Source organism: Musca vetustissima, unplaced genomic scaffold (assembly GCF_032173495.1).
Source record: "Musca vetustissima isolate MV318-11 ecotype Yass unplaced genomic scaffold, APGP_CSIRO_Mvet_v1 utg28993, whole genome shotgun sequence".
Classification (NCBI taxonomy): Eukaryota; Metazoa; Arthropoda; class Insecta; order Diptera; family Muscidae; genus Musca; species Musca vetustissima.
In genome coordinates this window covers 24,695-40,981 of record NW_026876932.1, presented here as the reverse complement: position 1 = coordinate 40,981, position 16,287 = coordinate 24,695, and the positions used below count along the sequence as shown (strand labels likewise).

Genomic DNA, 16,287 nt, shown 5'->3' with positions numbered 1-16,287 from the left:
TGAATTAAGTCTAGAATAATGTCTGTTAAGTTTTGTGAAAATCGGTTCAGATTTAGATATAGCTCCCCTTATATAATTTCGTCCGATTTAAGGTAAATGGTGCACTAATGTCCCTGAAAATCATTCGATTTGCACGAATTTTGGCATAGCGTACTGAATTAAGTCTAGAATGATGTCTGTTAAGTTTCGTGAAAATTGGTTCAGATTTAGATATAGCTTCCATATATATTTTTGTTCGATTTAAGGTAAATGGTGGGCCAAAGTCCCATTAAATCTAGAATAATGTCTGCTAAATTTCGTGAAAATCGGTTCAGATTTAGATATTTTAGGTAAATGGTGCACCAATGTCCCTGAAAATCATTCGATTTGCACGAATTTTGGCATAGCGTACTGAATTAAGTCTAGAATGATGTCTGCGAAGTTTCGAGAAAATCGGTTCAGATTTAGATATAGCTTCCATATATAGTTTCGCCCGATTTTAGGTAAATGGTGCACCAAAGTCCCTCCAAGTCTTTCGATTTGGACGAAATTTGGCACAGAGTACTGAATTAGGTCCAGAATGATGTCTGCGAAGTTTCGTGAAAATCGGTTCAGATTTAGATATAGCACATATATATAGTTTCGACCGATTTAGCGTAAATGGTCCACCAAAGTCCCTGAAAATCATTCGATTTGCACGAATTTTGGCATAGCGTACTGAATTAAGTCTAGAATGATGTCTGCGAACTTTCGGGAAAATCGGTTCAGATTTAGATTTAGCTCATATATATAGTTTCGCCCAATTTTAGGTAAATGGTGCATCAAAGTCCCTGAAAATCTTTCGATTTGCACGAAATTTGGCATAGCGTACTGAATTAAGTCTAGAATGATGTCTGCGAAGTTTCGTGCAAATCGGTTCAGATTTAGAGAATGACATATGTAAGTCCCTCCTTAGTATTTTGAATCCCTGGGCATCGCATGCCTTTACTTACCATCCACTTGTTAAGGCCAGAATTTTAAATTCCCTGGCCAATTCCCTTTCTTTCTTCTTCTGGAAAGTGAAATCCTTTAAAACCTCCTTGTGTTTTTTTTTTTGTATAGTTGATTTTTTATTCCTTTTTTCTGGTTTTTGTTGTTGTTTTTTTTATTATTTTTTCTTCTTCTTACATTTACATGCATTTACAAAATAAGCACTTTTTCGTTAAAAATACCGCAAAATTTATTTTACGTTTTTTCTGGTTTTTTGTTTCTTGTTGTTGGTTTTTGGATTTTTGGGGATCTGTTTTTTTTTTGTTTTCTCTGGGGGAAAAGGAGTTGGTTTTTTGGTTTTATTTATTTTTTTTCTTCTTTCTTTTAAAATTCTAAATAGAAATATCCTATACGAACACAAATATACTTTTTTTCTTATTTCATTTTGGTTTTTTTTTTCGTTTTTTCCTCTTCTTTGTTTTGGTTTGTTGTTGGGTTTTTTTTTTATTATTATATATTAAATATTATCATTTATTATTATTAAATTATTATTATTTTTGTTTCATTACTTTAATTTTTCTTTTAAATTTTTATTACAAATATCCAAACTAACTGCTTAAAGCTAATGACGCGATCGACATGACTACAGCGACTGTTGTCCATTTACGTTGTATATTTGTTGCTTTATCTGAAATGAGAGAGAAAGACCAAAGGACACACACATTTAAGGATCAATTAGAGGCATATGGTGGGGTTGGAAATAGTAAAAAAAAACAAAAAATAACAAGAAGAAGCATTAATAAATGACAGTTCATAAAAATAAAAACAACAAACATGTTATTAGTTAATTTGTTGTTGTTGTCATGGTAACTTAAAAATAAAGAAGGAATGTTTCCTGACTGCCTGCCGAACTATTTACCGGCTTTCGTTGTTGTCATTTCCTTTAAAGAATTTTTTGTTTTTTGTGTCACATTTTTACGTCAGTCTCCGTCATGCTCTTATTTTTTTTTTGTAAAAATAGTTAGTCCTATTATTTCAATTTTTTATTGTTGTTCTTGTTGCCATATAATTTATTTAGAGAAATTGTTGTTGTTTTTAAGCTAATTGTACAACAATGTCCCTTGATTGAAATATCACCCTTTTTAATAATTCCCTCTGATGATTGGCCTAGTTGTTGTCTCCGGATGATTGCGTGCCATTGGATTTTAAAAATTTTGATTAAATTTTTAATTTGTATAATTACAGAGGATAACTACTGTGATTGAAAACAAGTCAATAATTTTAATTTCTATTTTAATAATTTTTTTTTTTTCAAGTCTAATAACAATAGACTACAATTAACACCTTGCTGGTGTGCCACATGGGGAATAATTATAAAAAAAAAAAATATTTCTAAAGTCCTGCCAAGACCTGCATTTTTATACCCTTCACCACACTGTGGTACAGGGTATTATGTCTTTGTGCATATGTTTGTAACAGGCAAAAATAATCGAGATAGACCCATGGTTCCTTTTGAGAATATGCATAGAATCACTTACTGAGTCGATTTATGCATGTCCGTCCGTCCGTCCGTCTGTCCATGTTAAATTGTAAACAATTTGTACAGGTCGCATTTATGATCCGAATTGGATGAAATTTGGCACAACTCATTTGTTTTGGCCCAAGGACGAACCCTATTGAAATTGGGAACAAATCGGTTCAGATTTAAATATAGCTCCCATATATATTTTCGTCCGATTTTAGGTAATTGGTGCACCAAAGTACCTGAAAAACATTCGATGTGCACGAAAATTGTCATAGCGTACTGAATTAAGTCTAGAATGATGTGTGCAAAGTTTCGTGAAAATCGGTTCAGATTTAGATATAGCTCCCATATACATTTTCGTCCGATTTTAGGTAATTGGTGCACCAAAGTCTCTGAAAATCATTCGATTTGCACGAAATTTGTCATAGCGTACTGAATTAAGTCTAGAATGACGTGTGCTAAGTTTCGTGAAAATCGGTTCAGATTTAGATATAGCTCCCATATATATTTTCATCCGATTTAAGATAATTGGTGCACCAAAGACCCTATATATCTTTCGATTTGCACGAAATTTGGCATAGCGTACTGAATTAAGTATAGAATGATGTGTGCAAAGTTTCGTGGAAATCGATTCAGATTTAGATATTTCTCCCATTTATAGTTTATCCCGATTTTAGGTAAATAGTCCACTAAAGTCCCTGGAAATCTTTTGATTTGCACGAAATTTGGCACAGCGTAAATAAAAAGGTCTATAATGATGTGTGTTAAGTTTCCTGAAAATCGGTTCGGATTTAGATAAAGCTCCCATATATATCTTCGTCCGATTTAAGGTAAATGGTGTACCAAAGTCCCTATATATCTTTCATTACGCTGTGTCAAATTTCGTGCAAATCGAATGATATATAGGGACTTTGGTGCACCATTTACATTAAATCGGACGAAAATATATATGAGATCTATATGTAAATCTGAACCGATTTTCAGGAAATTTAACACATATCTTTCAAGGTTAAATTCACTATGCCAAATTTTGTGCAAATCGAAAGATATTAAGGGACTTTGGCACAACATTTACATTAAATCGGACGAAATTATATATGGGAGCTATATCTAAATCTGAACCGATTTTCAGGAAACTTAACACACATCTTTCAAGGCTAAATTCACTATGCCAAATTTTGTGCAAATCGAAAGATATTAAGGGACTTTGGCACAACATTTACATTAAATCGGACGAAAATATATATGGGAGCTATATCTAAATCTGAACCGATTTTCAGGAAACTTAACACACATCATTCTAGACCTAATTCATGACGCTGTTCCAAATTTCATGCAAATCGAAAGATTTTAAGGGACTTTGGCACAACATTTACCTTAAATCGGACGAAAATATATATGGGAGCTATATCTACATCTGAACCGATTATCTTCAATTTCAATAGGGTTCGTTTTTGGGCCAAATAAGTACCTTGTGCCAAATTTCATCAAAATCGGATCATAAATGCGAACTGTACGTTGTTCACAATATACATGGACGGACGGACAGACGGACGGTAAATCGACTCAGAAAGTGATTCTATGCATAATCTCGATTCCTTTTGCCTGTTACAAACATATGCACAAAGATATAATACCCTGTACCATAGTGTGGTGAAGGGTATAAAAAATCCACGCCTTTTAGTTGCTTTAAAAAAATTTTAGTAAACCCCGCGTTATCCGAGGCTTCAAAAAATATTCATTAATAAATCTTAAAAAAAAACATTTTCAAAACTTCCTGCATACCCCAATCATACACCCCAACAATAATCCTGACTAAAAATTTCAGGATATCACCTAAAATTCAAATTGTACCAAATTTAGTACAATTTAGTACCTATAAGTATAAATTTCCAAAACTACATTCATAACCCAATGCTACACTCCAACGGAGTAACCTTTTTTCGAATTCACCCTAATCCCCATTTGGTACACAAATAGTAAAAATTTCCTAAACTTTCTACATATACCAATCCTACACCGCAACAGTGACTCTAATTCCAAATTTCAGTGTTCCAGCTATATCGGTTCACCCAAATCCAAATTAGGTACCATTTAGTACATATTAGTACAAATTTCCAAAACTTTCTACATATCCCAATCATACACCCTAACAGTGATCCTAACACCAAATTTCAGGATTCCAGCTGTATTGCTTCTGCCAAATTTTAGATTGTACCAAATTTAGAACACATTGGTACCAAGATTCCAGCTGTATTGGTTCACTCAAATCCAAATTTGGTACCATTAGTACGATTTTCCCAAACTTTCTACATAGTCCACCTACACCCCAACGCCAAATTTCAAGATTTCAACTCAATTGGTTCACCCGAATCCAAATGTGGTACCAATTACAGTACGATTTAGTACTTTTCGTAGACATAAGTAAAAAAACCAAAACTAGGTACATATCACAAAGCTACACTCCGGACGGAAATGTAAATTTCAAATTTGAGGATTCCAGTTCCATTTGTACCTCCAAATTAAATTTGTACCAAATATAGTACCATAGTATAGTAATTTTCGTACACATAAGTACACGCTTTCAAAACCATCTCCTTATATCGACCCTACTTCTGAACCATAATTCGCATTCCAAATTTCAAGTTTCTAGCTCTACCCATTCGCATGCTACGAAATTGGTACCAAATTTAGTACATTTTAGTACTTTTCGGATAGTTATAGTTCGAATGTCCAAAAACCCTTTGTTATGTTCGATCGGTGACAATCATTTCAAATGTAAGATTTCTATCGCTATCGGTTTGCCAAATACTTTTTAATACTTTTCGTACCGTTCTAGTACGAATTTCCAAACAAAAAAAAAAAAAAAAAAAAAAAAAACAGCCTTACCTGTCACCTTTGCACCAAGATTGACCCTCACCAAAAAATTTTCAGGATTTTAGCATCAGAGGTTTCACCTGGTCGTTGATGAATCGTTAAGTCAGTCAATCACTTTACTCTTTTATTAGGTCTATTAGGACATTTTAGACCTGTTAGGACATTTTATAGCTATAATCCTGCAGGGTACCCCCAATTTTCGGTATTTTGGGGTTCAGGATTGAGCGCGTTTTTCAACCGAATTTGCTGAGATTTGGTATATTGGGTTCTTATTGAGTTCTAAATGTCTCCAAATTGGCTGCAATTTAGCATTTTAAGTCTTAATAGATACCAAATCTCTCCACAAAAAATTATAAATATAGATCCATTTTTTCGGATAGCCCTATTATAAGGGTACCCCCAATGTTTGGTATTTTGGGGTTCTGGAGTGAGTTTTTCAACCGAATTGGGATTTGGTAGTCTATGCAAATTGGGATTTGGTAGTCTATGTGGTAACAAATCTCCCTACAAAAAATTATTAATATTCGCCCCCTTTATGGGGTAGTCCCCATATAACCCCATTTTTTAGATTAAAATAGTTATCTGATTTGTTCCGCGTTTTGGGTTTGGTTCTAAGACTCTGTGGAGGATATCGAGATAAAAAACTAGAACCTAAGGTTCGATAATGAACTATAGACCGCATTTAGACCTAGCCCTCGCCCATAACACTTTTTCACTTGTTTTGTTCTAAATTTAGTTAAAAATCGGCAATCTACAAGTAAAAATTATCTTACCTCTACTTACCATAGAAAATAGTTTCCCGTCTTTTAGTGTAATTGGTACCAAGCAGGTAAAATGAACATGTAATCGGTGTGGGTGATTCGAATTTATCTCTAGGTATACGCGTTCTAACTGTCATACTATATAGGCCACTCGCGTTCTGATCCATTTGCGTTAATACCGAATCCAATATTTTTGTATCAAATCTGCTGGAAAATCGGAAAAAGGATGAAAAATGTTAGTTAAAGGTGTAGACAAAAAAGAAAACAAAACTGGAGAATAATATTATGAAACTCGGGGTGTGGAGAGAGAACTTCTATGGGAACTGGACAAAAGGAAGGCCGTAAAAAGGAATTCAAGAAATAAAAGAAAAAAACAAGAAAGAGAGATAAGAATCCAATAGACCTTCAAGAGTGTCATACACATACAAATTACTCTCGCACCCTTACAGGAATTTGGGATCTTTAAGAGACGTTATATATGATAATGGAGAGAGAACATCTATCTGGGAAATGGGCAGAATGAAGGCTAAAAAATCTTGTATAAACATCCAATAGACCTTCAAAATGGCCCATGCAAATAAAAATCACTCTCGCACTCTTCCAGAGATGCGGGGTCTTTAAAATGGATGATAACAACATTCCTGAATTCATATACAGCCACAAGACCTTTGTCGATAGAATATTCAAGGTATAGCGTATATACCACATAACCAAGATGAGGTCAGAATTACAATTAATCGGCTGAAGAACAATAAATCAGCAGGATCCGATAGGTTACTAGTTGAACTATTCAATACTGGTGGTCGGATGATGGTCAAATGCTATGCTGATTAGCACAATTTGGGTAGAGGAATGCAGGTCCAATGATTGGAACCTCAGCATCCTGTGTCCCGTGCACAAAAAAGGAGACAAGACGATATGTGCCAACTATAGGGGAATAAGTCTCCTTCCCATCGCATATAAAGTGTTATCCAGTGTGCTGTGTGAACTACTGACACCAATGATCAATGTCATTATTAGAGCATACCAATGCGGCTTCAGACCTGGCAAATCCACCATTGATCAGATTTTCACTCTGCGCCAAATCCTGGAAAAGACCCAAGAAAAACACATCGACACATTCCACCTATTCGTCGACTATAAAGCCGCTTTCGACAGCCCTATCCGTTCAGAGGTGTTTAAAGCCATGTCTGCTTTCGGCATTCCTGCAAAATTAATAGGGCTATGCAGGATAACTCTAAGTGGCACAAGGTCAGTGGTTAAGATCGTTGGACCATTCCAATGCGGCTTCAGATATGGCAAATCCACTATTGACCAGATTTTCACTCTGCGCCAAATCCTGGAAAAACCCTACGAAAAACACATCGACACATTCCACCTATTCGTCGACTATAAAGCCGCATTCGACAGCCCTATTCAGAGGTGTTTACAGCCATGTCTACGTTCGGCATACTTGCAAAAATAATACGGCTTTGCAGGATAACTCTAAGTGGCACAAGGTCAGCAGTTAAAGTCGGAAAGGACCTATCGGAGCACTTCAATTCCGAACGAGGATTCAGATAAGATGACAGTTTGTCGTGTGACCTGTTCAACATCCTGTTAGAAAAGGTCATACGAGACACAAAGGTGAACAGAAATGGCACTCTGTACACATGTTACTCGCCCTACGCCGATGACATCGATATAATGGGTCAAACATTGCGAGCGGTAACAGCCACCTTTGAACAAATTGTTGCCAAAGTGGGTCTGGCAGTAAACGGCGAGAAGACCAAGATCAACCGCGCAAGACTCGGACCAACTGTGGTACTTGAGAACTACAGCTTCGAGGTAGTTAAAGATTTTATATACCTTGGTACCGCCATAAATAAAACTAAAACTGACATCAAATTGTAAATTCGGAAAAGCATTGTGTTGGCCAACGGATGCTACTATGATCTAAGTAAGCAGTTTAGAAACAAGGCGACCTCCCGCCAGAAGAAACTCACACTTTACAAGACGCTGATACTACCCGTGCTGTTATATGGATCTGAAGCATGAGTACTTGGGCAAGCAGACGAGACAGCTTTTGGGGTGTTTGTGAGACATATTCTCCGAAAGATCTACGGGCCGATCTGCTTCGACGGTGGCTATCGGCGTCGAATGAACCACGAGCTTTACAATCTATACGTGGACATCGACATAGTCAGTCCTATTGAGTTGCAGCGACTACTGTGGCTAGGCCATGTTGTGTGGCGGATGAATACGAATGCCCCAGCCCCAAAAGACATATAAAAACGAGCCTAGTGATGGTTTACGCAGCAGGGGAAAGACCAAGTCGAAGACAACATCTCGGAATGTGGTCTTTCAAATTGGAGGAGATGCGCACAAGACCGACGCGCTTTGAAATCTTTTTTAAGTTCGGCCTATGGAACAACCGTTCTGTAACAAGCCGGCTAAGTAGAGGACTTTACAGGGGGCTTCTATAAGTCTTTCAAGTTCTTCTTAAAGATTTTTTGTAGACCATTGAGAGGTAAAATCTTTCGGCATATTTCAGATATTCTCCAGAGGCATTTTTTTAGAAAATTTTATAGACAATCTTTTCATATAGACAAAAGACAGCTTCTGGAACCATTTAGAAGTCTTCATAGGGATCTTCTGTGGATAGATGACCTCCCAGAGGCATTTATAGATAGAGATTCTTCTATAGATATTTTTCTGAAAGTCGTTTTTTTTTATACAATCCCTTCCTTATATCTTCTCCAGACATCAAAACCACAAATGATCCTCCCCGAGACCTTTCGAACTTCTAATTTCACACTTACTTTACGTATAGTACTGGCTGGGGGAATACATTTTGAACGGCACACATTACTTCGACATTTTCTCGCGTTCCATCCATTTTGGTTTCAAGCAAAAAATCCGATTCAGGAACTGCAGGAAAAAAGAACAACAACAACAATCGATTATTACAATTCAAAAAGGGATTTTGAAATAATATTTCCGCCAACTCACCAATTATTTGTAGACGGCTACTTCGTTTATCTGTCGATTCGAAGGTCTGGACAAAACACGTATACTCGCCAGTCATATTCCAGTCTGGTCGACGTATTGATATCACACCCGGACTACCCTCTGTCGGATAGATGACCGTATTGATTTTTGATTTCAAGACGCCCTATACAAAAGAGAAATGAAATAAATATTCATAAAATAGATGCCATTAATAAAATAGATACTAAAAAAAAACTCGTACCCATTTGTACGAAAAGTACTAAATGGTACTAAATTTCGTACAAGTTGGATGTAGGCGAACAGATAGAGCTGGAGTTTTGAAATTGGAAATTAAAATGACTGTTGGAGTGTAGGTAGTTGAGGAAATTCGTAATTATGTTTGCAAAGTATTTTTTGTACTAAATTTAGTACAATTTGATTTTTGGGTGAATGGATAGACCTGAAAACCTGATATTTGGAATGAAGATTACTGTTGAGAATTGAGCTATAAAGACCGATTTTCAATTTCGTATTTATGTTTACAAAAAGTACTAACTGGCACTAGATTTGGTACACTTGGGATTTGGGTGAACGGAGAGATCTGGAAACCTAAAATTTCGAATAATGGTTGCTGTTCGAGTGTAGAATTGAGATATGGAAGTATAGTACTTATATGTACTAAATGGTACAAATTGGTTGTTGGTAAACGTATTGAGCTGAAATCCTTAAATGTGGACTTATGATTATTATTGGAGTTCATGACTGAGGTAGTTTAGGAAATTCGTACGTATGGGCAAGAAAAGTACTAAATTTGGTACAATTTGAACTGTGGTGAACGTGTAGAACAGGAATCTTGAAAGTTGCAACTAAGATTACTGTCGGAGTTTAGGATTCAGATAGTTTTGGAATTTGGGTACCAAAAAGTGCAGTATAGTACCAAATCTGGTATAATGTGGGTTTTGGTGAACATATAGATTTGGAATTCTTAACTTTGAACTTACGATTGCGATTTTTAAATAGGATTGAGATAGTTTTGGGAATTCGTACTTATGAGTACGAAAAGTACTAAATTTGGTACAATTTGGACTTTGGTGCAAATAAGATTGCTGTTTGAGTGTAGGATTGATGTAGGTATAGAAATCCGTAGTTATGAGTATGAAAAGTACTAAATGGTACTAAATTTGGTACAATTTTGATTTGGGTGAATGGATAGAGCTGGAATCCTCCGATTTGAAACTTAGATGACGATTGAAGTGTGGGATTGAGCCTTGGAAACATCTATGGAAATTCGAATTTATGTGTACGATTAGTGCAAAATGTACTAATATTGGAACAATTTGGATTTGAGTAACGGAGAGAGAGAGAGCTGGAAACCTAAAATTTGGAATGTGGGTCCCTGACGGAGAGCTAAGAAAAAGTTCCAAAGGGATGTTTGGCACTAAGTGGTACTAAATTTAGTGAACGATTTAGTGAACGAAGGACTCTAACAAGGCGTGGATTTTTTAAAGAATAATTTTCAAGGACTCTGACAAGGCGTGGATTTTTTAAAGACTAATTTTCAAGGACTCTGACAAGGCGTGGTTTTTTTAAAGACTAATTTTCAAGGACTCTGACAAGGCGTGGATTTTTTAAAGACTAATTTTCAAGGACTCAGACAAGGCGTGGATTTTTTAAAGACTAACTTTCACGGGCTCTGACAAGGCGTGGATTTTTTAAAGACTAATTTTCGAGGACGATAGATAATTTCAAAAATCTTTTTATAGCCAAAATAGTCCTTTTGAGATGTTTTCTAAGACAAGTGTGATTGTCCTACAATCGTACAAATTGTCCTTTTTATACCCGTCACCATACTGTGGTACAGGGTATTATGTCATAGTGCATATGTTTGTAACAGGCAAAAATAATCGAGAAAGACCCATGGTTCCTTTTGAGAATATGCATAGAATCACTTTCTGAGTCAATTTATGCATGTTCGTCCGTCGGTCTGTCCATGTTAAATTGTAAACAATGTACAGGTCGCAATTATGATTCGAACTGGATGAAATTCGGCACAGCGCATTTGTTTGGCTCAAGGACGAACCCTATTGAAATTGGGAAAAATCGGTTCAGATTTAGATATAGCTCCTATATATATTTTCGTCCGATTTAAGGTAAATGGTGTACCACAGTCCCTAAATATCTTTCGATTTACACGAAATTTGGAATAGCGTACTGAATTAAGTCTAGAATGATGTGTGCCAAGTTTTGAGAAAATCGGTTCAGATTTATATATAGCTCCCATATATAGTTTCGTCCGATTTAAGGTAAATAGTGCACCAAAGTCCCTATATATCTTTCGATTTGCACGAAATTTGGCATAGGGTACTGAATTGGGACTAGAATGATGTGTGTAAATTTTCGAAAAAATCGGTTCAGATTTAGATATAGGTCCCCTATATATTTTCTTCCGATTTAAGGTACATGGGGCACCAAAGTTTCTATGTATCTTTCGATTTGCACGAAATTTGGCATAGCGTACTGAATTAAGTCTGGAATGATGTGTGCCAAGTTTCGAGAAAATCGGTTCGGATTTAGATATAGCTCCCACATATATCTTTGTCCGATTTTAGGTTAATTGAGTACCAAAGTCCCTATATATATTTCGACTTGCACGAAATTTGGCATAGCATACTCAATTAAGTATAGAATGATGTATGCAAAGTTTCGTGAAAATCGGTTCAGATTTAGATATAGCTCCCACATATATCTTCGTCCGATTTAAGGTAAATTGTGTACCAAAGTTCCTATATATCCTTTGATTTGCACGAAATTTGGCATAGTGTATTGAATTAGGTCCAGAATGATGTGTGTTAAGTTTCGAGAAGATCGATTCAGGTTTACATATAGCTCCCACATATATCTTTGTCCGATTTAATGTAAATTGTCTACCAAAGTCCCTATATATCTTTCGACTTGCACGAAATTTGGCATAGTGTACTGAATTAGGTCTAGAATGATGTGTGCCAAGTTTCGAGAAAATCGGTTCGGATTTAGACATAGCTCCCACATATATCATTGTCCGATTTTAGGTTAATTGAGTACCAAAGTCCCTATATATATTTCGACTTGCACGAAATTTGGCATAGCGTACTCAATTAAGTATAGAATGATGTATGCAAAGTTTCGTGAAAATCGGTTCAGATTTAGATATAGCTCCCACATATATCTTCGTCCGATTTTAGGTAAATTGTGTACCAAAGTCCCTATATATCCTTCGATTTGCACGAAATTTGGCATAGTGTATTGAATTAGGTCCAGAATGTTGTGTGTTAAGTTTCGTGATAATCGGTTCAGATTTAGATATAGCTCCCATATATATGTTCGTCCGATTTAATAGAAATGGTGGACCAAAGTTCTTATATATAATTTCATGTCAATATTTTTTTTGTGAAGGCGACCTCTGTTAGGAGACTATGTAGAATATACCTAAAATGGTGAAGGGTATCATATAGTCGCCCCAGTCCGACTTTACTACTTTCCTTACTGGTTTAATAATAAAAAATGCATTCCTTATACTCACCATTGCATAACCCTTTACGGAGGGTATCCACTGATATATGGAATGATTATTGAATAGCCATTTGAGGACAAAGCCCTTCTCGCGTGGCCCCAATTCATATTCACAGTCTAGCACCAAGGGTTCCGGTTCTGTGTGACGTTCCAGTGTGTAGGTATGAGGCACCTTAAGATTGGTTATGCGAACCGACTGGGTAGCTAATTAAGAAACGGGAATAAACAAAAAGGAATGCAATAATAAGAACAACAACAGCAACAACAACAACTATGGTGACAACAACAACAATGGCAACTAAAACCCAATTAGCCATGGCTAATCTTATGGCCAAAGAAACCGGAAATGTATTGAATTTCAAGAAAACATAATGAAGTGAAGTGAGGATTAATGTTTGATGAGGTAAATTAAAAAAATGAAGACGTAAGAAATTCGAAGTACTGGAGTGTGTGTGTGTGTGTCAATTACTTACTTGTTAGCAATGATAGCCACGTTAGTATGCTAAGACATACTAGATAACGTCTCATAGCCATTGGATATAGAATTTGCAGTTGTGCATTCATTAGTTTTTAAAATCCAAAGTTTTGAACTCTGGATTTTGTGTTTGAAGCGGGGATGTGGAGGGGGCTGGAGCGTGTTTAGTGTCTCGTTGTGGGTCCTGGTGTTAATTGGTGGGGTTGGGCGCCAGATGACTAGGAAGTTTTTGTTGTTGTTATGTTGATATCCTACGGATGTTGTTGTTGGCAGCTCCTGGTGATCTGCCTTTTGTTTTTTTGTTGTTGTTTTCCGCCTGCTTCTTGTCAACTGAACTCCTTTTTCGGCAAGGATTCGGTTGGGGGAGGGTGTGTAGAAAAAAGGTTAATGGTGTCTTACGTACAATCACCCGTAGCTAATGCGGGAGTTAAGCGTTGCATTGCGTTACTATTTTGTTGTTGTTGGTGTTCCTTGTGTGGTTGTTGTTTTTGTTGTTGTTGTTGTAGTTTCATTCACATTCCCATATATTTAGCCTAAGGACGCAAAACATCGTTGATTCATTTGATTAGCATTCAAAAAAATGTAGGCGAAGGCAGTCAGGCAGGCTGGCAGTGTGGCAGCTTGGCAATCGGGGTGGGTTGTGCAAGGGGGGTATTAGCTGTTTGATGCTGATGATTTTTTCTCTGCTTCGTGTTGTTATCAAAAAAATAACTACACTTTAAAAATAGAGCCAGAGATTAATTGACAATTTTTTTCTTGGCAATCAAACTTTGCCAATTTATCCTTTACCACAGGATAAGGATCCTTGCTTCTTAAAATACTTTTTTTTTAATTTTTTCACTTTGTGTTACGAGTATTACTGCGCTGCCTTTGCTCTGATAGTTGCTGCCAAACTCCCCCAAAACCTTCCTTCTTCCTTGCGTCCTTCCTTTCCCTTCGTTGTTGTCTTCGTCGTCGTCCTGTTCAGCTGCTAATGCTGCTGCTTCTTCTTTTCTCGTCGATTGCTTTTTGGCCGAAATGTATTATTCCGCTATGTGTACCTATTGTTTTTTTCCTGCTTTTCACCGAGATTTTTTTTCCTGCCACTTCGATTTTTTGGAAACTTCAATTTAATTCGGATTTTTTCTCATATCCTTTATTTTTAAGGACACACATTTTTACCACTTTCCTTGTGCTTTCTTTACAACAATAAAACACTAAATTTCCATAAAATTTTCTTTTAACAAAAAGTCCTTTTCCAATCGAATATTTTTCGATTTTTTTCTTCCTTTTTTTGGCTTTGCTCTGAAATCAGTCAGTCCGTATGAGCGAGTTAGCAGCGACTCTGTAATGCGAAAAATCTTGTCTATGTGCACACACAATGTGAAGTTTGGAGCTACAGTGGCTAGCCGCTCTCGACCGCACGCTCTCTCTTTACTGGCGCTCTCTCTCTCTTTGTGGATGTGATAGTTGGGGTATTTTGTGGATGGCCGGAGAAGGCAACGTGTGTCCTATGAACATGAACGACGACGAAGAATAAGAAGAAGAACAAAGTTTTGGAATCTATTTTTTGATAGCTAATACAGTCGAAGTGATTATGGCTATCTCTTTCCCACAATGTGGCAGGATATGCAATGCGCATAATCAAAGTTGAGAGCTTTTGATAAAAGCTCTCAACAGAAAAACATTTAATTTATGAGGCTGCCTGTCTGACAAAAGCTCACCAAATTAAGGGATTAAAACTCATTTTGACAGCTGTCAAAATATCCTGCAAAGCTTTATTAAAAAACGTTAGTTTTTTTTTAATTTAAAAATTATAAAATTTTCAAGGACTCACACAAGGCGTGGATTTTTTAAAGACTAATTTTCAAGGACTCAAACAAGGCGTGGATTTTTTAAAGACTAATTTTCTAGGACTCAAACAAGGCGTGGATTTTTTAAAGAATAATTTTCAAGGACTCTTATAAGGCGTGGATTTTTTGAAGACTAATTTTCAAGGACTCTTACAAGGCGTGGATTTTTTAAAGACTAATTTTCAAGGACTCAGACAAGGTGTGGATTTTTTAAAGACTAACTTTCAAGGACTCAGACAAGGTGTGGATTTTTTAAAGACTAACTTTCAAGGACTCAGACAAGGTGTGGATTTTTTAAAGACTAACTTTCAAGGACTCAGACAAGGTGTGGATTTTTTAAAGACTAACTTTCAAGGACTCAGACAAGGTGTGGATTTTTTAAAGACTAACTTTCAAGGACTCAGACAAGGTGTGGATTTTTTAAAGACTAATTTTCAAGGACTCTTACAAGTCGTGGATTTTTTAAATACTAATTTTCAAGGACTCAGACAAGGCGTGGATTTTTTAAAGACTAATTTTCAAGGACTCTTACAAGGCGTGGATTTTTTTAAAGACTAATTTTCAAGGACTCACAGAGGCGTGGATTTTTTAAAAACTAATTTTTAAGGACTCTTACAAGGCGTGGATTTTTTAAAGACTAACTTTCAAGGACTCAGACAAGGTGTGGATTTTTTAAAGACTAACTTTCAAGGACTCAGACAAGGTGTGGATTTTTTAAAGACTAACTTTCAAGGACTCAGACAAGGTGTGGATTTTTTAAAGACTAACTTTCAAGGACTCAGACAAGGTGTGGATTTTTTAAAGACTAACTTTCAAGGACTCAGACAAGGTGTGGATTTTTTAAAGACTAATTTTCAAGGACTCTTACAAGGCGTGGATTTTTTAAAGACTAATTTTCAAGGACTCTTACAAGGCGTGGATTTTTTAAAGACTAATTTTCAAGGACTCACAGAGGCGTGGATTTTTTAAAGACTAATTTTTCAAGGCCAGATCCATACAAGCGTGGATTTTTTAAAGTCTAATTTTCAAGGACTCACAGAGGCGTGGATTTTTTAAAGACTAATTTTCAAGGACTCACAGAAGCGTTGATTTTTTAAAGACTAATTTTCAAGGACTCACAGAGGCGTTGATTTTTTAAAGACTAATTTTCAAGGACTCACAGAGGCGTTGATTTTTTAAAGACTAATTTTCAAGGACTCACAGAGGCGTTGATTTTTTAAAGACTAATTTTCAAGGACTCAAACAAGACGTGGATTTTTTAAAGACTAATTTTCAAGGACTCACAGAGGCGTGGATTTTTTAAAGACTAATTTTCAAGGACTCACAGGGGCGTGGATTTTTTAAAGTCTA

General features: G+C 36.2%; 1 protein-coding gene across 3 annotated transcripts; it reads right to left on the bottom strand.

Annotated features, from left to right (window-relative positions):
• Nucleotides 1-1,517: 1,517 nt before the first annotated feature.
• LOC133321459 (uncharacterized) lies at nt 1,518-13,231 on the bottom strand. Of its 3 annotated transcripts, none has more exons than XM_061530549.1 (6): nt 13,104-13,231; nt 12,641-12,834; nt 9,103-9,265; nt 8,913-9,021; nt 6,124-6,318; nt 1,518-1,636 (listed from the first exon to the last, which is right to left on the bottom strand). In XM_061530549.1, exons 1-5 carry the CDS (start codon nt 13,192-13,194, stop codon nt 6,126-6,128), a joined length of 750 nt encoding a protein of 249 aa, XP_061386533.1. In that variant the 5' UTR covers nt 13,195-13,231; the 3' UTR covers nt 1,518-1,636; nt 6,124-6,125. The 3 variants fall into 3 exon arrangements, with proteins under 3 accessions (XP_061386533.1, XP_061386531.1, XP_061386532.1); XM_061530547.1 differs by having other exon boundaries at nt 6,134-6,318; XM_061530548.1 differs by having other exon boundaries at nt 6,134-6,315.
• Nucleotides 13,232-16,287: the final 3,056 nt, after the last annotated feature.